The sequence below is a fragment of the Bos grunniens genome, chromosome 13 (genome assembly GCF_055505025.1).
Source record: "Bos grunniens cultivar Pamir isolate PY7600 chromosome 13, Bosgru_T2T1.0, whole genome shotgun sequence".
Lineage (NCBI taxonomy): Eukaryota > Metazoa > Chordata > Mammalia > Artiodactyla > Bovidae > Bos > Bos grunniens.
Window position 1 is genome coordinate 36,297,147 of NC_141177.1, and position 24,217 is coordinate 36,321,363.

The window sequence follows — 24,217 nt, forward strand, 5'->3', positions numbered from 1 at the left end:
AGACTCACAGAATTTTTCTTTGCTGAGAAAAGGTAGGGTTTTGGCTAAGACAGTAGCTAGCACAGCAGCCTGACCTCTAACAGAGTTGTCTGTCCTGAGGAGGAAGCTCCCCTGTTTCTCACCTCCTTGGGTTCCGGGGCTGGTACATGTTGTGTGCTCACTCACTGTAGGGGGTGGCTCCAGGATACTTCAAGATCTCAAGTTGGAGGCTTTGAACTCTTCACTTGATGATATTTAGAACAGTGGAGAGATGCAGGGCTTAGATTGGGATATGGGAGACTGGGATTTCTCTCACATTCTTTCTCTGTATATGTATTTGTGCTGGGGTATATATGCAACTTTTTTAATTAATTGAGAGTTCCAGGCAGCATGGTGATACCTCACTCCTAAATACTCTCCTAGAAATGAGGGTCTCTTGTGTAACTGTTTACCACACCTGAGAAATTTGAGTCATATCATCTAATATGCAGTCTATATCTAATTACCCTGCTGCTACTGCTAAGTCACCTCAGTCGTGTCCGACTCTGTGCGACCCCACAGACGGCAGCCCACCAGGCTCCCCCGTCCCTGGGATTTTCCAGGCAAAAACACTGGAGTGGGTTGCCATTTCCTTCTCCAATGTATGAAAGTGAAAAGTGAAAGTGAAGTCGCTCAGTCGTGTCCGACTCTTAGCGACCCCATGGACTGCAGCCTCCCAGGCTCCTCCATCCATGGGATTTTCCAGGCAAGAGTACTGGAGTGGGGTGCCATTGCCTTCTCCGTCTAATTACCCTAGTTGTCCCTAAAATACCTATTATGGCTATTCTGGCCACCTCTCTGAACCAGGATCCAGTTAAGTTTGTATGGTGCATTTGTTGTGTTTCTGTGGTCTGATACATTTTTCTTCCACATGATCCAGTTTTTTTTACGTAATGATTAAAGGTTTTATTTGGCAGGAAGATAAATAATAATTCTAACCATACATAAACATAACAACAATGCTCAAGATGTAGAAATCAAGAACTAATAGAACTATAAAAAGAAATAGAGAAATACACTATCATAGTGGAAGATGTCAACCTTTTTGTTTTAAATTGAAGTCTATTTAACCTATAACACTGTGTCAGTTCCGAGTTGATATTTCTATACATTAAAAAATGATTGCCACAGTAAGTCTAGTTACCATTTGTCACCATACAAAATTATTACAATTTTTATTGACTATAAAATTGTGATTATTTTATTTATTGACTCCTGCTGTATATTTTATCCTAGTGACATTTGTTTTTAAACTGGAAGTTTGTACTTCTTTAACTCCCTCACATGTTTTACTCATCCCTTCCACCCTCTGCCTCTAATGATCACCAGTTTTTTTCTGTATCTATGAATCTATTTCTGTTTTGTTATGTTTGTTCATTTATTTTGATTTTTATGTGTTCATTGATAGATGAATGGATAAAGAAGATGTGGTTTATATATATATTTATATATATATACACACAGACACACATATATATACACACAATGGAATAGTACTCATCTATAAAAAAGAATGAAACCTTGCTATTTGTGACAACATGCATGAACCTAGAGCATGTTATACTAAGTAAATAAGTCAGATAGAGGAAGACGAATATCATGTTTCCACTTACAGGTAGAATTTAAAAATTGAAATACATGATCCTCTTTTTAAAGAGTCCAGGGCAGTTGTCTTGTTGAACGTTCCATGGTCTGAATGTGTCTACTTGTGTTCTTGGGGGTGGTATTTGATTTGTTCCACAATTCTAAACTGGGAGCTGGGTCCAAAGGCATGGTTGATTCAGAATGAACATTTTTGCCAGCATTACTGTATAGATGATAGTGAGTGTATCATGTTAAGTAGGTTCTTAATGGCAAGTTGTAGGTTTTTCCTGCCTCCATGTAAAAAAAAAAAAAATATATATATATATATATATATATACACTATTTAACTCAAAAAAATTTAGGTAGTATATTAAAAACATGGGCATCAGTGAAAAACTAGAGGTCACTACCTTGGAGAAAGAGGGGAGCTTTGCCTGGCTCCCCTCACCAGCTGTATAGTGGGGCTTTGGCTTCAGAGGTGACATCACTCCCATTCTCCCGTTTACTTTTTTAAAAACATTTATTTGTTTGACTGCGTTGGAGCTTTGTTGCGGCATGAGGGCTCTTCATTTAGGAATACAGGATATTTTGTTGTGGCAGGTGGGCTTCTGTAGTTACAGCAAGCGGGCTTAGTTGCTCTTTGGCATGTGGGATCTTAGTTACCCAACCAGGATTCAAACCCACATCCTCTGCACTGGAAGGTGGATTCTTAACCACTGGATCACCAGGGAAGTCCTCAGCTGTGTGGCTTTGGCTAGTTGACTGGTCTCAAAACCCCTTCTCTCCTCTCCAGAATGGTAATAGTAATAAAGTTGTTAGTAAGCATCAAATAAGATAATATCTGGCACCTGTCCACACTTGCCTGTTGGTGCTTATTAGTTTAGTGGCCCCTCGGAAGGGTGTGTAGGTGAGGCAGATGAGGGTGCACCTGCTCTGGGACACCAAATGGAGCTGCTAGTGCTTGATGACACAACAGGGGTTGAGTGCACTCCTTGGCCACACGACCACTGGTGAACTCCTTCAACTCGAGCTTTTCTGAGTGGTCTCCCCCTTCAGTTAACATGTTATTTCTCTGTTTGCTAATATTTCTGATGCTTCAGATGACTAGGAGACTAAGTCCTCTTATATGTGGGGTTAATGAATTTAGTTCCCCACAGTCTTTTTTCTTTGACTGTGACATCTCACTTGCCCCTTATGTTTCCACGTGTTCTAAAATGCACGTCTTCCTCATGGCCCACTGACTCTCCCTTTTATCCTTCCTTTTCAGGCAGGTGGACTGCCTGACAAAAGCTGCACCGGGATAGAGCAGCACTACACACGAGCCACAGATAGAGCTTCTTGTCAATACCCAGAGTGAAGCTCTTTTCTTTTTCAGTTTTGTGTTTTTGTAACTATTTGACATAACTCTAGTACTTTAAGGAATCATCCCCCCATTTCTCCTCCAAGAAAGACACTTTATAGAGAAAATTTTTTTAAGTCTATCGATTGAAGGGTAATTGACACAGAGTAAAATTTTCCTTTTTTCCTGTGCATAGTTAGATGAATTTTTACTCATGTGTACAGTCACTTAATCACCACCACAACCAATAGATAGAGCATCGTCCACATCAAAGAATTCCCTTATGCTTCTCTGTGACTGACTAGATATTTAAGTAATGTAATAAACTTTTGACTTGAAATAGTTAATACTATCATGCTTGAAAAAGAGGTTATCAAAATTGGACCCAGCCAGGCCCCCTAAATTCCTGTGCTCTGTCTGGACAAAGCCTCCTGCTGGGAGAGTAGCCAGTTGGCTGCTTTCTACTGAGGTCCCCCAGGAGTGTGTCTAACTGAAAGTGTTAACTGAGCTAATTCATATAATTTTGATATTTGCATATAAGACCAGAATATCATGGACATGAAGATAAACATTAGACTTGCCTTTAGTTAAGAGTTTTCTTTGAATCAACTCAAAATGGATTAGAAATCCAAATGCAAGAAATGTGAAACCATATAACTGTTAGAATAAAACCAGGGTGAATTCCTTTATAACTTGAGTAGGGAAAGAGTTTTAAAATAGGACTCAAACTCTAGAATCAATAAAAGGATTAAAATATAATGCCATTAAGTGTTTTAAAATTTTAAGCTTTGCATTGTAAAAAATATAAAAAATGGCAAACTGGAGAAAATATTTGTAATACAGGTAAGTTCTAATATCTCTAACTGGGGCTTCCCAGATGGCTCAGTGGCAAAGAATCTGCCTGCCAATGCAGGAGACTCAGGTTCGATCCCTGGGTCAAGAAGATTCCCCATGGAGAAAGAAATGGCAACCCAATCCAGTATTCTTGCCTGGTAAATCCCATGGACAGAGGAGCCTGGCAGGCTACAGTCCATGGGGTCACAAAAGAGTTGGACACAATTTAGCAACTAAACAACAATGTGTCTAATATAGAAAGAACTCTTACAATCAAAGTTAAAAAAAATATATATATATATAGAAAAAGCAAAAGACACAAATAGACAATTCTCAAAAAAGCTATATGTATGATGGCCCTTCATCATAGGAAAGGATCAAATTGACTTTATAATAAGAGAAGTACGAACTAAATCTACTCTGAGACACCATTTGTCTCCTTTGTCAATTGACAAAAAATAATTTGGACAAGCCACTCTGATGGCAAAACTGAGAGAATGGGCATTGTTACACATTGCTGTCAGGAGTGTGTGGCTCAGACAGTAAAGAATCAGCCTGCAATGCAGGAGACCTGAGTTCAATCCCTGGGTTGGGAAGATTCCTTGGAGAAGGGAATGGCTACCCACTCCAATATTCTTCCCTGGAGAATTCCATGAACAGAGGAATCTGGCGGGCTACAGTCTATGGGGTTTCAAAGAGTTGGACATGACTGAGTGACACTTTCAGTTTTTCAGAAACTAAATCTACCCTAAGACACAATTTGTCTTGTCAGATTAACAAAAATAATTTTAACAAGCCTGTAGGAGAACAGGCATTGTTACATGTTGCTGTCAGGAGTGAAAATAGTTCAGTCCCTATGAGGAGGGGTGTTACAGTATTGAGAGCACATATGCATTTACCATTTGATCTAACAGTCCTACTTCTAGAAATTTACCCTGCAGATACGCTCCCACAAATGCAAAATAAATGCAGAAAGTTTTTTTATTGCTGTGTAATTTGTAATGACAAAATAGTTAACACAACTTAAATGCCCATATGTAGGAGACTATCATACATCACAGTGAATGCAGCTCTGAGAAAGAATAAGGAAGAGCTTCTTGAACTGGTATAGAGTATGTTCTAAGGATATATTGGAAAAAGCAAGTTGTAAAACAGTGTGTATGTTTGAAGAAATAAGGATAAGTTAGAAATTAATAAAAATGGTTAATGATAAGTGAGATTTGGAGGGTGGAGGTGATAGGAATGGGAGTGACCATATGTTTTATGGTTTTATTTTAAAACTATAAAATATTCAACATGTTCAAAACACAAACTCTAAAAGGATGAAGAAACACAAATCCTAAAATTGAATACAAACAGAAACAAGTGAACCTATGACAAATTGCTGGCCACATGGGAAAAGAATTAATTCATAGACTTTAGAACATAGTACTATGCACACTCTGAATGAAATATATTCTAAAGGAAAAAAAAAGAGAAACCTTAAACTTTCAGTTTGGTTCAGTCGCTCAGTCCTTTCCAACTTTGCGACCCCATGAACCTCAGCACGCCAGGCCTCCCCGTCCATCACCAACTCCTGGAGTCTACCCAAACCCATGTCCATTGAGTCGGTGATGCCATCCAACCATCTCATGCTCTGTTGTCCCCTTCTCCTCCTGCCCTCAGTCTTTCCCAGCATCAGGGTCTTTTCAAATGAGTCAGCTCTTTGCATCAGGTGGCCAGAGTATTGGAGTTTCAGCTTCAACCTTAAACTTAGTAGTCTTATTAGTAGTGACATTGGTATAATTCTGGAACTGTGGTGCTTTGGGCAAATTTGGGACAGTTTATATTAAAAGGAATAGTCATGGAAGTGTGTTATTAAACTGAATGAAAAATTAGTCCATGTGTTTATGATGATATTTTCTTTTGGACAAAAAGAAAAGCTCTTTACAAAAGGACACAAAGGGACTTCCTTGGTGGTCCGGTGGCTAAGACTCCGAGCTCCCAATGCAGGGGGTCTGGGTTCGATCCCTGGTCAGGGAACTAGATCCCACATGCTGCACCTAAGACCTGGCACAGCCAAATAAATAAAAGCATTTAAAAACAATCAAACAAACAAACCAAAAGGACACTAATTAATATCAATGGAATGATAAAATTAAAAATTATAGTTTTTAAGCCACACTGTAAGAATGTTAATAAACTAGTGAGAATATAATATTTGTACAATTTAAGAATCACCTTATAGATAATTTATTCATTACAAAAGGAAGAGGCACTTTTAAAATGGAGAGTTCCAGTAGTCACTACCCTGACCAAGTTTTCTTACTTCATGGGACAGCCTGACAGGCCTCCTGATGTGATGCTATAAGAAAGGTACGACACCTGAGCAGTCTTTGCCAGAAGTATTTGGAAGTGAAAGTCGCTCAGTTATTTCCGACTCTTTGTGACCCCATGGACTGTACAGTCCATGGAATTCTCCAGGCTGGAATACTGGAATGGGTAGCCGTTCCCTTCTCCAGGGGATCTTCCCAACCCAGGGATCAAACCCAGGTCTTCCGCATTGCAGGCGGATTCTTTACCAGCTGAGCACCAAGGAAGTTCAAGAATACTGGAGTGGGTAGCCTATCCATTTCTCTAGTGGATCTTCCCCACCCAGGAATTGAACTGGGAGCCTATCCCTTCTCCAGGTGATCTTCACCACCCAGGAATGGAAATGGGGTCTCCTGCATCGCAGGTGATTCTTTACCAGCTGAGCTACCAAAGAAGGCAGTGACACCTGAGTAGTCTTTGCCAAAAATGTTTAGCCTGACTCTTAAGTATGATGCACGATAACCAGCTGCAGTGTAGAAACTGTGATTGGATATAAGCACTTTTATAAACAATTAGGGACTTCTGTCTAGTGACAGATTTCACCTTCTAATGCAAGGGGTGCAAGTTTGATCCCTGACTAGGGAACTAAGGTCCCACATGCCTTTGGCCAAAAAAATGCAAAAAATGTAAAACAGAAGCAATATTGTAACAAATTCAGTAAAGACTTAAAAAATGGTCCACATTAAAAAAAAAAATCTTAAAAGAATTTGGGGAATTTAAGTATGGCCTAACTATTAGGCCTTGTTATTAAAATTCATGTCACCTTTCTTGGGTGTGATTATGGGGCAGGGGGCAATGATGTGGAAGGATTTATTTATTCTTAAGAGATGCCTGCTAAAGTGTTTGGGTAGAGGACTCCATGCCCACAAGCTCCTTTTCAGCAGTCCAGCAGATACATACATACATGTAGGTGTAGTAAACAGTATGGAAATATTTCCAATTAAGAAAAGAATATTCTTTGACACATTGTATTTTGCTTTTCTTAAGGCCAAACTTGCAATTGTGCTGCAGCTTAGATTCAAGTAAATGTTTACTTGGTGATGAAAGTTTTTGTTACCAACTTGATTACTTTCTTGGTAGATGGAGGAAGCCAGGCACAGAGTGTATTCTCTGTGCTGTTGAATTATGTGTTTGCTTTATTCATTTTCATTAAATGGTTTAGTTCTGGGCAGATGCATTTCATCCCTTCTTGGTGCTGCTAGTGGGACTGTTTCCTTTTAAACTTTTTGATACCTTTTCTTTGATGGCACCATAGAGGACGGCCAGCCTCTGGGGCATGGGGGAGTTATCTGATTTTATCTTGAAAATCCATGCACATTGAACTCTGTACTCTCTCTGCTGCTGCTGCTGCTAAGTCGCTTCAGTCATGTCCGACTCTGTGCGACCCCATAGACGGCAGCCCACCAGGCTTCCCATCCCTGGGATTCTCCAGGCAAGAACACTGGAGTGGGTTGCCATTTCCTTCTCCAGTGCGTGAAAGTGAAGTTGCTCAGTCGTGTCTGACTCGTAGCGACGCCATGGACTGCAGCCTACCAGGCTCCTCTGTCCATGGGATTTTCCAGGCAAGAGTACTGGAGTGGATTGCCACTGCCTTCTCCACAGTCTCTACCCAGTGCCTTTAATCTTAAAAAAGTTCTCCCCCAAATTTGCAGTTAAAATCAACATGGCAGAAAGACATAACCTCTTATTTCTAGTCTAATAAAATTCCTCTCGAAAGATATTTGTCAATAGCACCTTCATTAATTACTAAGCGAAAGTTAGTGCTGGGGGTCCAGTGATGGGTAAACAGGCTCAGTTCCTACTGTCAGGGCGATACCACCCCTTGGGGAGATGAGCAGGTTAGCAGCAGGGAGCTCTTCAATACAGATGCTTCAGTGCTGTGAAGGGAGCTGTAGAGGCCGAAACCTGACATGGGCAGGCTGGTCATCTGAACTGCCACCACAGGATGGGTGGAGTCAGTGAAACGAGGACCACTAACCAGAGCTCTGTCACAGCCTCTTGGAATGCCTTGAGAATAGTTTTGGAGTTAAGGTCAACTTTTGCATTTTCCCCCCAGAAGTGATCCTTTCAGAGCAAGGTTCTTCACTAGTTTTTCTCTTGTTTACAAGAAAATTGCAAGGCATTTGCTCTTTGGTCCCCTCTGACCTTCACCACACCAATTCCCACCCACAGTAAAGTATCTGCAATTCTTTGAGGATTTCTGGGTCTGTTTTGTGGCTCTCATTTGCATCTGCTCTCCTCTGCCTGGATTACTAACTTCTTGCTTATGGGCCAAAGTACCTATTGTCCTTTAAGTGATAACAGACTCCCATGGCATCTTGTACCGTCTCCCTCACTACCCTTCATGTATAGCCATGATAGATAATCTGTTTCACACAACAGAAACCCCTCAAGGGCCCAGGGGTGGTTTTTCCCATTGTCTCATCTGTTCATAAGTGTGCCTGTGTCAAGCAGACACCCAGGAAACGTTCATCAAGAGACCAAAATGATAAATCACTTCATCTGGCATAGGGGTCGATGCCTAGTGTGTCAGCCTCACCCAGAAGTAATTATTCAAAATGCACAGAGACTCCACCTGAGACTCTGATTAACTTGGACTGAGTGAGATGAAGAAATGTTCATTTTTAACCAGCGCCCACCACCCCCCCACGCCACCCCAGGGAATCATGAAGCAGTTCCCTGGCAACTTGGGGAGTAACTTGTAGAAATCATGGCCAGAATGTCCTCAGTAGGGGAATGCATTATAGATCCTTAGGAGAGCCAAGAATAGTTCCTGGAGGAGATGGTATTTTCTGTGGCCTTTAAATGTTGAATAGAAATGGAGCTTTAGAAATGAATTGATAACTGAAGAGATAAGCAAAGGCTCAGAGGCAAGAACATAGACTGCTTGCCTGGAGTGCAGGTGTGTGACATGATGGGTGAGAGACTAGACTGGGAAATGGATTCAGGTCACCTGGATGCTCAAGAGGAAATGAGGCACCTCCAGCAGAGTTTTGAACAAAGTAAGAACTTGTGTGGGGCTTGTTAAGGTTCTTTTTCTCTCCTGGGGCTACAAAATCTGCTCATATTTTCTTAATGACATCTGCTACTGCTGCTAAGTCACTTCAGTCGTGTCCAACTCTGTGTGACCCCATAGACGGCAGCCCACCAGGCTCCCCGTCCCTGGGATTCTCCAGGCAAGAACACTGGAGTGGGTTGCCATATCCTTTTCCAATGCATGAAAGTGAAAAGTGAAAGTGAATCACTCAGTTGTGTCTGACTCTTAGCGACCCCATGGGCTTCAGCCCACCAGGCTCCTCCATCCATGGGATTTTCCAGGCAAGAGTACTGGAGTGAGGTGCCATTGCCTTCTCCATTAATGACATCTAGTTAACACTATTTATTAACTTTTAAAATGTCTACTAAAAAAAAAATTCTACATTTTTGGGTTATCTTCACATATTTAAGATATACTTTCCCTGTAGTCAAGGTTAGCAATTTTATTTTTTCTGTAGTGTGTTAACCAGTGAATATTTTAGGCTGTGTGTTCCCTGTTGTAACTATTCAGCTCTACCATTGAAGCATAAAAGTAGGCGAAGACAGCTCATGAATGAGTGAGGGTGGTGGCTGTGTCCCAGTGAAACTTTACTCATAAAACCAGGTGGTTTTCCAACTCCTTGTGTAAAGAAAAGCACAGTTTAATTTGTTTCCTTTCCAGTCATCAGTACAGAGTAAAAGAACAGACAGTCCTGTCTGCTTGGAGAGCCCAGGGATCTGAAGTTTAGATGATTGTATGGGGGAAGAGCCTCATCTACCTCAGAATAGTGTGTATCAGCTCTGTATTTGTAAAGTGGCTCTATGTCCTTCAGCCAGAGCCACTGTTTCTCAATCCAGTTACTGTGTCGCTCAGGGCAGGACGTACTGTCAGCTCAGAGGAGAGCCTGGCTGGGTTCCTATCCTACTGGCCAGGACACTGATTCAAGGCTGCTTAGGAGTATTTTAAGAATGATCTGGATATCTGAAAGTTCCAAACCCTGCAAACCAAAGGGCTAGTTTCATATTTTACCCTCAAAATAATGTTAAAGATAGTGATTGAGTTCCTTTGTTAGCCCATTAGAGCCACCTTAACACAACTCCAGTGGAAAACACTCTATTATACTCTAATAATAAATAATAAAATCTTTTGAATTTGAGTAGCACCCGTGCTCATAAAATCAATATGAATTATCTAGAATGTAATTGAATGATGGTATCTGAGGATCTCTGCATTTAGTTTGATAGTGTAGGCAGGAAATTTAACAGAATCTGCAAGTTTTCTGGGTCCTTTAGAAATAAGGGTACAAGCGCTTTTTTGAGTATTTTTTATGATTAAGCAGAATGTTTTATCTACTGTTGATTTGTAACTTGCAGTTTTCCTTTTTCTCAATAGATAACTAACATAATCTTAATGCTTATCCCCAGTGATTCATGGCAGTTTTTGACTTACAAAATGGAATGACAGGGGGAGATAGGTTTTTCTCCCATGATAACCAATAAGAATTTGAAAGGGAGGAGGATGGTAAAATAGAAGAGGTACATTGATGTTTAATAAGGAGCTCACAAGCTCAGCAGGACAGAGACACCCCAATGCCTGCATTCCCCCCACCAAGGGGAAAGGTGGTAATGTCAGGGGCTGGTATTGGGGTGCTGGCACTGACTAGAGAGCTCCCCCAGAACCTACCCTGGGGCTCTCTGGGGAGAGAGCATTAGGAGGGGAGAATGGAGAAGCCAGCGTCCCTGGCTGCATGGCCAAGGATATCTTTGCAGACTGGGGCTTTTTTTCCAGGTGTGCCTGCGTTTACTCATGTGCTGTTTGTCTATGGAAAAGACTGTTAAGCTGTCAAATAGTGAACTACCTCGGTAGTTCCTGATGCCGTGATCATGGTTTTGGTCTCGTTTCTTTTAGGTTACCCCTGTTTCAGGCCAGTGCTTTTGCATTTCTGGCCCCTGCTCGAGCCATCCTGTCTTTAGATAAATGGAAATGTAACACCACAGGTAATTGCAGTTATTTCCACATATGTCATTGGGGTCCTTTAATGCAGATGATAGAAGGGAGGCCTGGATGTGCTGCCCCCAGCAGTGGTAAATCCTTTCTGGAATCAGGCACAGAACACACAACCAACAAAATAGCTTAGAATACTCCAATCTGTGGATCGTGTTTCTGTCTCTCTCTGTATCCACTCATTCATCCCTACCCCCAGAGCAAGTAAGGACCAGTAAAGGACCTCATTTCTCTGTGCTAATGAAATTGATAAATATGGAAACAGAATAGAAAAATATTTGTGCTGTTTTTCTGCCTCTTTCTTTCAGTGGATTTTACGAACCACCAGTAGTCACTCTCTTTGCTGCATCAGCATCCTTTCTCTGAAACATCTTTGCTTTTTAAGGATCTAGCTGCTTTGGTTTTCTGCAAATGACTTTCATTCCACCTCCTATCCTCCTCATAGTGATTGCAAAGATCCTTAAATAACCCAGTAAGGTCAGGAAGAGATCAGATAGGGGATTTGAGGAAAGCAGACAGACCTGTTGTACTCTCAAAATACTGTTAAATTTTTAGGCTCTAGGAGCAGAATTTTCTAGTCTTTATTTCCTTCCTTGCTCCTAGGAGTTACTTTGTGACCACTGATTTGATTTAGGAACAGAAAAAGGGCCTCAGTTTTATCTAGGTTTTTAAAACCTTAGTCAGGCAACCTTGCTATTGGTCATTTCAATAAGCTGCTTGCAAAGGTTGGTCTTCGTATGAGACTGGGACTAGCAGTGTGTATCAGCAGTTCAGTCAGCTTCTGAGAAGCTGGGAGCTCTTGTTGGTGAATAAATTTGGTTATATTAGCGATAGGGAATCCACCTTTCAGTATGATATGCTGTACTGTTGTAACTTGAATTTTAGGGTTGGGTATTTATACAGATATACTTAGAACAGGGAGAAAATTCTTCTTAAAAAGAGTAAAATGCATATGTCCCATCAAACATCAGTGTCACTCCAAGAAAAATTTTGTCTTTGTTTTTGTTTTCAAGATGTTTCGGTTGCCAACGGAACGACAGCGCTGTTACACACAGAACACATCTGGTATCCCCGAATACGCGAGGTAAATGATGAGCATTGTCTACTACGGCTTCTTTGTGTTTCTTCTCATCTTCAGTGTTGGTCATGCCCAGTATACTGAAGTTGCTTACACTGAGCTCTTTTTTTTTCCAGCTACTCATATGTTCATTTGTGTTGTGAAATTCAATTTAGATGACATCGCTATAAAATAAAGCTTGTAGAAGTGCTTTGTGCCACCAGACAGTATTGTTTCTTGCCCTCTTTTCTGTCCTTCTTTCTCTTCCTCCTCTCCTGTGCTGCCACAGACCTGTCTGCTTACACCCTCCAGCATAACCAGCCGAGGGACATGGCTCCCTTTGGAGGGAGCCACAGAGTTGATAGGTTGCAAAACGATTTATTCTTGCCTCAGTGTTTGTCTGTGTTGGTTGAAGGAATTAAAGCCATTTGTCTGCTTCGGTGCACTTGGATAGAATAGGGAGGGTATGGGAGTCCTTAGATACAAAGAATGACTGACATTTTATCCATATCTTCCAAAACCTGTAAAACCATTCACCATTAGTTTAGAATTAACAGATATGACCATTCTGTACAATAGAAATATTCCTTTAGAATTTTTGTCAGTAACACTACCTTTTAAATGTCCTGCAGGAGCTACTTCTTAAAGTCAAGAATCTTTGTATTGCATTGTACCTTTGAGGCTTGTTTTGAATGTTGTGTCTTAAATGAGAATGATAAATTATGTCTGTCTCAATCAGTGCAATAGGAAAGCTGATTTTGTGTCCAGTGCCCATTTCGGTAATACTCTTACATCAGTCTGGTGATACTTAGGTTTGCTAGGTCCCAATCACACCCACTGGTATCTTTAGGGTTTCCCAGGAATTTCTCAGCTATGTCATGCCTATTTTATAATAGCTTGATGCCTTACAGAATTATCAGTTGTGGTTGCAGGTGACATTTAAGAGTGTGTGATTTATAAGCAGCTTGCTCTTATGTCTGTGTCCTCTCTTGCTCCAGATCCAGGGAGCCATCATCATGTCCTCATTGATAGAAGTGGTCATCGGCCTCCTGGGCCTGCCTGGGGCTCTGCTGAAATACATCGGGCCCCTGACCATCACACCCACGGTGGCCCTCATTGGCCTCTCTGGTTTCCAGGCAGCAGGAGAGAGAGCAGGGAAGCACTGGGGCATCGCCATGCTGTAAGTGTTCCAAGGCCACTCAGGAGTGGACAGTAAAAAAATCTCCTTTCTTCCCAACACCGAGGGACAGCTTCTTTGAATGTTTTGAAAATTTATACAGACTTTAGGAGATATGTAAGATTAGTCTGATAGTTTAAACTTTATTTGTTTCATGCCAGGGAATTATTAAAGTGCCATGCAGTCAAGGTATTCTAAAGATTGGGAGGGTTGTAAGGTTTTAAACTTAGAGAAAGGAGTAAGATGGGGGTGCCATTAACTCTTGACTTCTGGGGTCATGCCAAGTCTCATATATGGAAATTGAAATACTAAGAAGCTGAATCCTTTAAATGAGACTCAAAAATATTTCCAGACTGGCAGGAGACAGAGCTGTGGCCTGCAGTGTTGGCATCAAGGGTCATGTGGCTCTCAGGTCAGACAGCTCTGCACACCTGTCACAAAGCTGTCATTTCTGCCAGAGTCCTGCTGGTCGGTGCCAGTCCTTTCGCACAGTACTTGAAGTGAATTAAATATGTCACTTATCCCTTTTTTCAGTAATGTCAGTAAAGACATTCAGAACTTTATAAGGTTGATTATTAGAGCCACTGCTTTCTGTGTACCGCAGATAGAACCCACAGTCTCTGCATATCTCTGTAGAGCATATTTCTGTAGAGCATATTTCTATAGAGCATACGTAAGAGTTGACCACCTCATAAGAAATGATTCTAAGACTCTAGAATTTTTGCAATCAGTCAGATTTCTTAAAAAATTAAGTAACACAAGAGGATTTCTAATTGTTTTTGTTTTGTGAAAATTTCTGTAATTATTCAATGAAAAACACTATGTATTGAGCCTACATATCATGCTTTACATAACACTGGTTGTATATATTATAAATTAAGGTAGGTACCAGTGTTATCCCTGTTTAACAAGTAAAGAAATCCAGGGACAAAGATGCAGTGTTAGTTTTTCAGGGTCACACAGTTAGCCAGGATGCTTTTCAAAACCCAAATAGTCTGATTCGAACTTAACCCTTGACACTTAATTCTGCCTCTCTGTGTTAGAATGTGGTTTACAAATAAAGTGAATCCTTACATAATTGTAATCCATATATCATTATAAATTAAAGTATGAGAAAACATCCAGCATTGTTCTTAGTTTTCTCATTTCACCAAAGGTTGTCAATATTTCCATATCAGGATGGGTGTGTTGAAGGCACGTGAGAATGTTCACTCAGTGAAATGCAGTAAGTTCCAAAAAGGAGAAATTGTGTTTACTGTCCTGCTGTAAACTTTAGGAACCAATAATAAAAGAATGAATAAAACCCCCAAACCACTTAGAAGCAAGAGAATACCATTATAAATAACTCAGAGAAGAACTCCAAACTTTACAATTGCTGACAATTTAGAAAATGATGATAACAGGACTAGTCACACTTATTGAACGCTCAGTTCTCAAGAAGAGTCAAATAAAAATGAAGAGCTTATCTTCAGAAATGAGAAAAACAGGATGAAAAATGAGCGCAGTTAAAGCAGGGGAAAACATTGGTAGAGATACAAAAAATATGCTAGCAAAGTAATGCTTAAGATCCTTCAACCTAGTCTTTAATGGTATATGAACTGAGAGCTTCCAGATGTACAAGCTGGATTTAGAAAAGGCAGAGGAACCAGAGATAAATTGCCAACATCCATTGGATCATAGGAAAAGCTAGAGAATTCCGGAAAATATTTGCTTCATTGACTATATTAAAGTCTTTGACTGTGTAGATCACAACAAACTGTGGAAAATTCTTAAAGAGACGGAAATACCAGACCTCCTTACCTGCTACCTGCCTCCTGCGAAACCTGTATGCAGATCAAGAAGCAACAGTTAGATAGAACTGGACATGGAAAAACGGACTGGTTCAAAATTGGGAAAGCAGTACATCAAGGCTTATTTAAAATCACCCTGCTTTTTAAAAAGCAGAGATGTTACTTGGCCTACAAAGGTCTGTGTAGTCAAAACTATGGTTTTTCCAGTAGTCGTGTATGGATGTGGGAGCTGGACATAAAAAAAGGCTGAGTGCTGAAGAATTGATGCTTTTGAACTATGGTGCTGGAGAAGACTCTTGAGAGTCCCTGGGACTATAGGAGATCCTAAAGGAAATCAACCCTGAATATTATTTGGAAGGGTGATGCTGAAGCTGAAGGACCAATACTTTGGTCACCTGATAAGAAGAGCTGACTCATTGGAAAAGGCCCTGATGCTGGGAAAGATTGAAGGCAGGAGGAGAAGGGGATGACAGAGGATGAGATGGTTGGATGGCATCATCGACTCAGTGGACGTGAGTTTGAGCAAGCTCTGGGAGATGATGAGGGACAGGGAGGCCTGGCATGCTGCAATCCATGGAGTTGCCAAGAGTCGGACACAACTGAGCAACTGAACAACAAAATAAAAAATAAGAAACAAATAGAAGTGATGCATGCCAAAGCTGGTTTTTTGGAAAATGGCAAACATACAGATAGACTTCGGGCAGGGCTAATTAAGGTGAGAAGGGAATGCACACACAAAGCAGTGATAAAACTTAGTTCTAGGGAGGATGAGTTAGATCTAAGTTTAAATATATATATATATATATATATATATATATATATATAAATAGGTGGTTTTCCAGCTGTTTTTTTGGTAAATAATCAAAACTGCCCCCTTCTCCCCCAGACCTCTGGATGTTGGGGCTCCTCAGAACTTGGTCCTGGGCCTCCTTCTGTCTCCATTCTCTTCCTCTGGGGTATTTCATCGAGTTCATGACATCAGCAGACATGCATTATGCTGGTGGGCTCCACATGAACCTGTAATGTGGACCTCTAAACTCAGACTTTCAGATCAAAGCCCTGACTTGCCTTGTCCATTTGCTGTTACACAAGACACCTCAAACTTTAAGAAAACTCCAACTTTTGACTCCCTCCTTGCCCATAAACCATTTCCTTCTGAGGCCATCCTCGCAGTAGCACAGCCACAGGTGCAGTGGTAGCACAGGTGCTTAAGCCAGAAGCCCTGCAGTGATCCTTTGTTCTTCACGTCCTCATTCACCATGCACGACCCATCATTCTCTCCTACCTCCAGAAAAAAATCCTGATTCTGTCCTTGGTCATCATTGCCACAACACTCAGCCATCACTTCCAAACTGGTCTCCGATTTATTTTTTTCTCCCTTCCTTTGCATTGTCAGTCCTATAAAATGCTTGATCATTATCTCTTCAAGACTTTCTCTTCTGTCCCCAATTCTTGCCGGATTCTAGAATCTTTTAGGTCTTCCTGTCATCACGATGTCTGAAACCTTGCCTGCTACTCTTTGGTGGTCTGTTTACATCTCAGGCTTGGCACTCCGGGCTGTTTTACTTTGTAATCTTGGGTGTTCATGGGAGATGATCTTGAATTATTTCACAGATACCCCCCTGCTTCCATCCCTGCTTGTCTCTCTTTTTCTGGAACTTCTAGGATGTTGGTCCTCCCAAAGTTGTCCTCTTACTTTCCTCTTCTTTCATCTCTTTGTTTTTTTCCTCTGTTCCTAGGAATTTTCCTCAGCTTTATCTGTGACTCCTTCTCTTGAGTTTTTTTTATTTCTGCTGTCTTGTTTTTTATTTTCCAGAGCTCTTCTATTGTGCTTGGATGTCAGCTCTGTGAGGGCAGGACCTCAGCTCTATAGTAATCACCATGACACTGCCAGTACTTGGCTCACTATCTGTTCAGAGCAGGGATCTTCAGTAAGAGCATTGTGAATAAGTTAGGGGAGGAGCGGGAGGTGTGACCACACCCTTGACTCTGGGAAGAAAAGTCGAGGATGTTGTGGAAGGACTTTCATTCCTAAAGGATGTGCTTTACTGGTTAAGCATTGAGTATATTACATCTCCAAGGAAGAGAGAATTCCTGTACCGTTTAATCTGTACTGGAGCTTTGAAAAAGAAGGGAAACTTCACAGTTTTATCTTAATGGCAAATTGTGACAGAGCTAATGCAGAAGGGAGATCCTGGATCAACTTTTTCCTTCCTAGGGTTGTATAAAACCCTAAGGAAGTATGTTCAGGTAGTAGCATCTAAAACTCAGTGTCTTAAAAGGCTCGATACAGTCTCTAAGATGCAAGTGTGTAGAAAACTTTCAGAAAAGGGCCTTACTATACAGCTCTGTACATACTTAATTTTTTTAAGTGCTGCACCTATAAACATATCTGAAAAGAATGTTCCTTGGAACATGGTTTGGGAAAATGCTGCTACAGATAATACAGTAAAAGGGCAATGTATTTGTCATTTCAGGAACTCAAGGATGATTAAATATTAGAAAATTTAATTTTATTAAAATCCACTATGTTTTTTTATTTAAAAAACATGGTGATGATTTTTAAAAATTGATCAACCTATGTTCCAACTGCAGACTGTTAGCAGTGATAAATATGATTTTTAAATGCCCCATACACCTTACTTGCGTCCTGAGAAACCTGTATGCAGGTCAAGAAGCAACATTTAAAACCGTACATGGAACAATGGATTGGTTCAAAATTGGGAAAGAAATACGTCAAGGCTGTAAATTGTCACTTTGCTTATTTAACTTATATGCAGAGTATATCATTCAAAATGCTGGGCTGGATGGCTCACAAGCTGTAATCAAGATTGTGGGAGAAATATCAGCAACCTCAGATATGCAGATGATACCACTCTACTGGCAGAAAGTGAAGAGAAACTAAAGAGCCTCTTGATGAGAGTGAAAGAGTGAAAAAGCAGACTTAAAACTCAACATTCAAAAAATTAAGATCATGGCATCTGATGCCATCACTTCATGGCAAATAGATGGGGGAAAAAGTGGAAGCAGTGACAGATTTTATTTTCTTGGACTCCAGTATTACTGTGGACGATGTCTGCCACCATAAAATTAAAAGATGCTTGCTTCATGGAAGAAAAGCTATAACAAACTTAGATGGCAGATTAAAAAGCAGAGACATCACTTTGCTGATAGAGTTCTGTATAGTCAAATCTATGGTTTTTCTAGTGGTCATGTATGAATGTGAGAGTTGGACCATAAAGAAAGCTGAGTACCGAAGAATTGATGCTTTTGAACTGGGGTGCTGGAGAAGACTTTTGTGAGCCTCTTGAACAGCAAGGAGATCAAACCAATCAATCCTAAAAGAAGTCAACCCTGAATATTCATTAGAAGGGCTGAAGCTGAAGCTCCAATACTTTGGCTACCTGATGCAAAGAACTGACTCATTGGAAAAGGCTCATGCCGGGAAAGATGGAGGGCAGGAGAAGGGGCTGACAGAGGATGAGATGGTTCGATGGCATCGTCGACTCAATGGACATGAGTTTGAGCAAATTCTGCCAGATACTGAAGGACAGGGAAACCTTGTGTGCTGTAGTCCCTGGGTTTGCAGAGAGTTGGACACGACTTAGTGACTGAACAACAACATACATTAATGGTGAAAAACTTAAATTAGACAGCCTATTGTAATCATAAACTGAGATAAGAATGTTTATTATCAGAATCATTTAAAGTTTTGAATGTGCTAGCCAGTAAATAAGACAAAGTAAAATAATATGGATCAATGCAGGAATAGGGAGAAGGGCTTGATGACTTGCCCTTAACGATAATTAAAGCACATTCTAGGACTTAATACTGTGATCTGGGACAGGGTAGACATTGATAGAGTAGAACATAAAGGATAGAAACATGGCCAATAAAAAAAATTAATACTTATACATGATGCTTGAAATCAGTGGAGAATGAACTGTGTAAAAAATAATTATTTGGGAAAAAGTTAGATTTCTGATTTATATCAAATTACATTTCAGTTGAATTAAAGACTCAAATGTAGAAAATAAAATCATGAAAGGGCTATAAGGAAACCTATATTAAATAGGCTAGATAAGGCAGATAGGAAAAGAGAAAGATTGGTTTTACCACTGATTAATTTAAAGCTCATATCAAAAACCATTGATAATAAATTTTAAGTGTATCTGAGAAAATACAGCAAACTCCATAAGAAAGGATAATGTTCCCAATTCATAGAATTTCACCAGTTAATTTAAAGGAGAGAGAGTCCTGGTAGAGTAATAAATGAAGGATGTAGTATGAACAACCACTTAACAAAAACATAATAATACAAATAACCAATCAGTGTTTAAAAAGGGCTATCTTCACTTGTTATCATTATGCATATTCACATGGAAGGGGACCCATTAGCAGTAGGAGTATTGGTGGTGGGTCACTGTGCTCCTAAGTCAACCAATAGATGTGGCCTTTAGAGACAGACTGTCTCTAAAGGAAGAGTCAATGTGGTGAATTACTACCTGCCATTTCTAACACTGTACATAAATTCTGAGTGGGAACTGTTTTTCCTGAAAATATTTTTCTGTTTACTTTTCTTATGGATAACTTAAAATCTATTCAAAAGTAGAATAGTTTAATAAATTGCCATGTACCATCACCAAACATTCCAGAAAAGTCTCATTTTACCTATATCCTCAAATTCGTTGAGATTCTTGGCATTTGGAGTTTAATAATCATTAAACAGAGAAATCTAAAGTAAAATAATAGTCCCTCCCATACACCCCATCCCTCAAAAAAATCTTCTCTTGAATAACTAACAATAATATAGTGTTTCTCCTTCCATATTTTGCATTATTGCAGAAATACAAACGTGTACATATACAGCTTTATCGTTGTTTTATAACTTTTCATCTCAATAATTTGTTGGGGTCACCTTCCCAAGACAATCTGTTTAAATCTATTTCATTCTTTCTACAGCTGCACAATGTAAGTAGTGTCAAATAGTCTATATTAAATTACTCCCAGGTGATGCAACAGTAAAGACTCCACCTGCCAATGTAGAAGATGGAGGTTTGATCCCTGGGTCAGGAAGATCCCCTGGAGGAAGAAATGGCAACCCACTCCAGTATTCCTGCCTGGGAAATCCCATGGACAGAGGAACCTGACAGGCTATAGTCCATAGGGTCACAAAGAGTCAGACATGACTGAGCACACACACGCACACAAGCCATTTCCCAGTTGATACACAAGCATGTTATTTAAAATATTTCCTGTTGCAAACAATGCTGAAATACCTTTTTTCATGTTAAAGAATGAATATTAAAATGATGATAGTGTTTTTAAATTGATGAAATTGGTAGGGATTTAAAAGAATAAAGGGCTTCCCTGATAGCTCAGTTGGTAAAGAATCCACCTGCAATGCAGGAGACTCCAGTTTGATTCCTGGGTTGGGAAGATCCCCTGGAGAAGGGATAGGCTACCCACTCCAGTATTCTTGGGCTTCCCCTTGTTTGAGGTGGTAAGGAATCTGCCTGCAATGCAGGAGACCTGGGTTTGATCCCTGGGTTGGGAAGACCCCCTGGAGAAGGGAATGGCTACCCACTCCAGTATTCTGGCCTGGAGAATTCCATGGACTGTATAATCCATGGGGTCACAAAGATTCAGACATGACTGAGCAGTTTTCACTTTCACTTTTAAAAGTATAAACCCCCCTGCTACAGTGAATAGGAAATGGATATTTAAAAAAATTTATTTCACAGAAGTGTAGTTTATTTACAGTTTTGTGTTAATTTCTAATGTATAGCAGTGATTCCGTTATCCATATATATGTGTGTGTATATATACACACACACACATTTTTCATTATGGTTTATCACAGGATATTGAATATAGTTTCCTGTGCTATACATTAGGACCTTGTTTTCTCGTTTGGTTCTGGTTTTTTCTGGCCAGGCCATGTAGCATATGGGATCTTAGTTCCCCAGCCAGGGATTGAACACATGTCCCCTGCAGTAGAAGCATGGAGTCTTAACCATTAGACTGCTAAGGAAGTCCCATGACCTTGTTGTTTATCCATTCTATATATAATATTTTGCATCTGCTAATCCCCAAATCCCAGTCCATCCCTCCCTTACACCACCTTGACAACTACAAATCTATTCTCTGTGTCTGTGAAGCTATTTTATAGATAAGTTCATTTGTGTCATATTTTAGATTCCAGATGTAAGTGATAATGGTATTGTCTTTCTCCTGACTTATTTTACTTAGTATGATAACCTGTAGAGCCATCCACGTTGCTGTGAATGGCATTGTTTCATTCTTTTTTATGGCTGAGTAGTAGTCCATTGTGTGTGTGTGTGTGTGTGTGTGTGTGTGTCTGTGTGTCTGTCTGTCACATCATTTTTTTTTAGTATAGGTTATTTTAATTTTGGGCTTCCCTTGTAGCTTACTCGGTAAAGAGTCTGCCTGCAATGCAGGAGACTTGGGTTTAGTCCCTGGGTCAGGAAGATCCCCTGGAGGAGGAAATGGCAAACCACTCCAGTATCATTGCCTGGAGAACCCCATGGACAGAGGAGCCTGGCAGGCTACAGTCCATGGGGTCGCAAAGAGTCGAACAATACTGAGCAAATTTCACTCGATTTTAATTTTCATTGAAGTCTAGTTGATTAGTTTCTATACCACATCCTCTTTGTCCATTCACCTGTTAATGGACATTTAAGTTGTTTCCGTTTCTTGGCTATTGTAAATAGTGCTGCAGTGAACATTGGGGTGCACGTATCTTTTTAAATTTCTCCAGACATGTGCTCGTGAATGGGATTGCAGGATCATATAGCAACTCTATTTTTAGTTTTTTGGGGAACCTCTATACTGTTTTCCATAGTGACTGTGCCAGTTTACATTCTCACTAACAGTGTGGAGAGCTCTCTACACCCTCTCCAGCATTTGTAGAACTTTTTCGGTCTGATCTTCAGATATATTATTTCTGGACTTCTTAATGATGGCCATTCTGACCAGTGTAAGATAATACCTCATTGTAGTTTTGATTTGCATTGCTCTAATAAGTAGTGATGTTGAGTATCTTTTCATATGCCTGTTGGTCATCTGTATATGTTCTTTGGAGAAATGTCTATTTAGGCTCTCTGCCCATTTTCCAGTTGGGTTTTTTGTTGTTGTTGAGATATATGAGCTGTTTGTATATTTTGGAAATTAAGCCTTTGCTGATCACATTAGCACATGGACATTCTTGGTCTCTGAATGTGATTGTAAATTCACCCAACGTTTCTGTATGTATTTAATATTTAGCGGTTTGTATCAAAGCACTTTTCAGTAAGGTATTCATTGTTTGACAGATCTATTCTAGTCCTGGGAACTTGTCATAAGCAGATATTCACACTGGTGCCAGGGAAAGATGATTCATTGCAGTTATGTTGCTCCCAATGTCATACTTTAGGGACGTGTTTAAATAAGATGTGGTATGGTACAGCCACTAGATGGAATGCTGAGCAGCCACTAAGATGCTGATGGAGGTTGCCATCTCTTGAGGTCAGGCCTTAACTGGGGCTGCAGGGTAGTTGGGAAGCAGCATGTAAAATATGATTGATTCCTTTTGGGGCCAGTTGATGACCTGTTTGTGCTCCAAGGGCAAGGATGACATCAGATAGTCCTGTTTCTCTTTCTAATCCCAGTGCCTGGGACCCAATAACATGCTCTAAAAGCCCTGGGATTCAGTAGACCAGAGTGCTGCATCCTTGTCATCCAATATGAGATGATGAGCAGTCTTCAAGATTTTGAGTCTTTCTTTTCACTTATCTGCCTTTTATAGTTTTTCTACATTTTAGTATGTATTGCTTGCATAATATAGGTAAAGTTAAAACAAAGGTAGACAGATAAGCAGAATGTCACATGAGATGGAAATCCTGGTGTGGTGGACAGAACTGTGGGCTGAGCATCAAGTCTCAGATCCTGTCTCTTCTGTGCTGGGCCAAGTCTTGTGAACTCTGACACAGCATCCAGTGCTGAGCCTCTGCTCTTGCCTTTCTGCAATGGGGCTGCTGCCCTACCTGTCCCACAGGTGTATTCAAGGATTAAAATTAAAACAGAAGAATCCTGCTCAGTTCACTTTTCAATTTCAGTTGCCAGATTTGAACCTGAAGTGTGGGTGTCCTTCCTTGGACTCTGTTATGTGTCCCCTTTCCCTTTTTAAACGTGCTTTGAAAAGTGGACACCGTAACTGTCAGATGTAACTGTCAGGTGACATGTCACCTGCACTAATAATAACAGTAATAACAGATACCAGGCTTTTTGGATCTTAGTATATAATTGGAAGTAAATCAGTAACGTTTTTTAAGATGTGAAAAATTTATGTTGATCTAAGTTTAAAATACACCTCTTTTCGTTTCCTTCATTGTCATACTGGTTTTTGTTAAACATCACCCATTCATGGGGGAGTTGGAATAACTCGGGCACCATGTATGTCTTCATCCTTGAACTGGTACTGATCTGATGACTTTGTGGTGGCACCAGGTCAGTGAAGTGCCTGCATAGGTGAGGAAATGGTAGAGTGGCAGCCAGCTGCAATCCACACCTCATTTGGAGTGTGACTGTGAAGCGGCACTTAACTGGCTGTCAATGGAACTGATAATTCCATTTCAGCAATTAGAACTGTTCCCAGGAACAGTTAAGCTTAACTTTGAGAATCCTCTCTTCCTGTCAACTCTAAGGTAATAAGAGAAAGAATGAGTCCCTACAGGTGATGAGACATATTATGGTATACCTTCATTGTTTCAATATGGGAAGCTATCCCACACCTGCCATACATGGGGCACCAGACACGTGAGGATGTGTTGGGTTCTGCTCCAGGGGGTCACTGGACCACCTGCTTCCTACAGCATTCAGCATAGCTGGATCAAGAGTATAGGACTTGTTACACATAAACTTTTGAGTCCGCCCAGACATCCCTGCCCTCACAATGTGGCAGCATAGTTCAGAGCCCAGGCTGTAGAGCTAGACCCCTGGCCAACATAGCTGCATGATCTTGGACTGCTGGCTTTGTCTGTCTGTA

The 24,217-nt window shown here is 40.5% G+C and overlaps 1 protein-coding gene across 6 annotated transcripts in view; it reads left to right on the forward strand.

The window, feature by feature from the left end:
- Nucleotides 1-24,217, forward strand: part of SLC23A2 (solute carrier family 23 member 2) — a 142,856-nt gene that overhangs the window by 95,512 nt on the left and 23,127 nt on the right. For 4 of the 6 annotated variants that reach the window (XM_086333495.1, XM_086333499.1, XM_086333494.1 and 1 more), the window contains 3 exons: nucleotides 11,052-11,140; nucleotides 12,161-12,231; nucleotides 13,203-13,384. In XM_086333495.1, coding sequence (XP_086189621.1) covers nucleotides 11,052-11,140; nucleotides 12,161-12,231; nucleotides 13,203-13,384 — 342 coding nt within the window. The remainder of the gene's footprint in view (nucleotides 1-11,051; nucleotides 11,141-12,160; nucleotides 12,232-13,202; nucleotides 13,385-24,217) is intronic. The other 2 variants (XM_086333497.1, XM_086333498.1) reach the window with 1 other exon arrangement.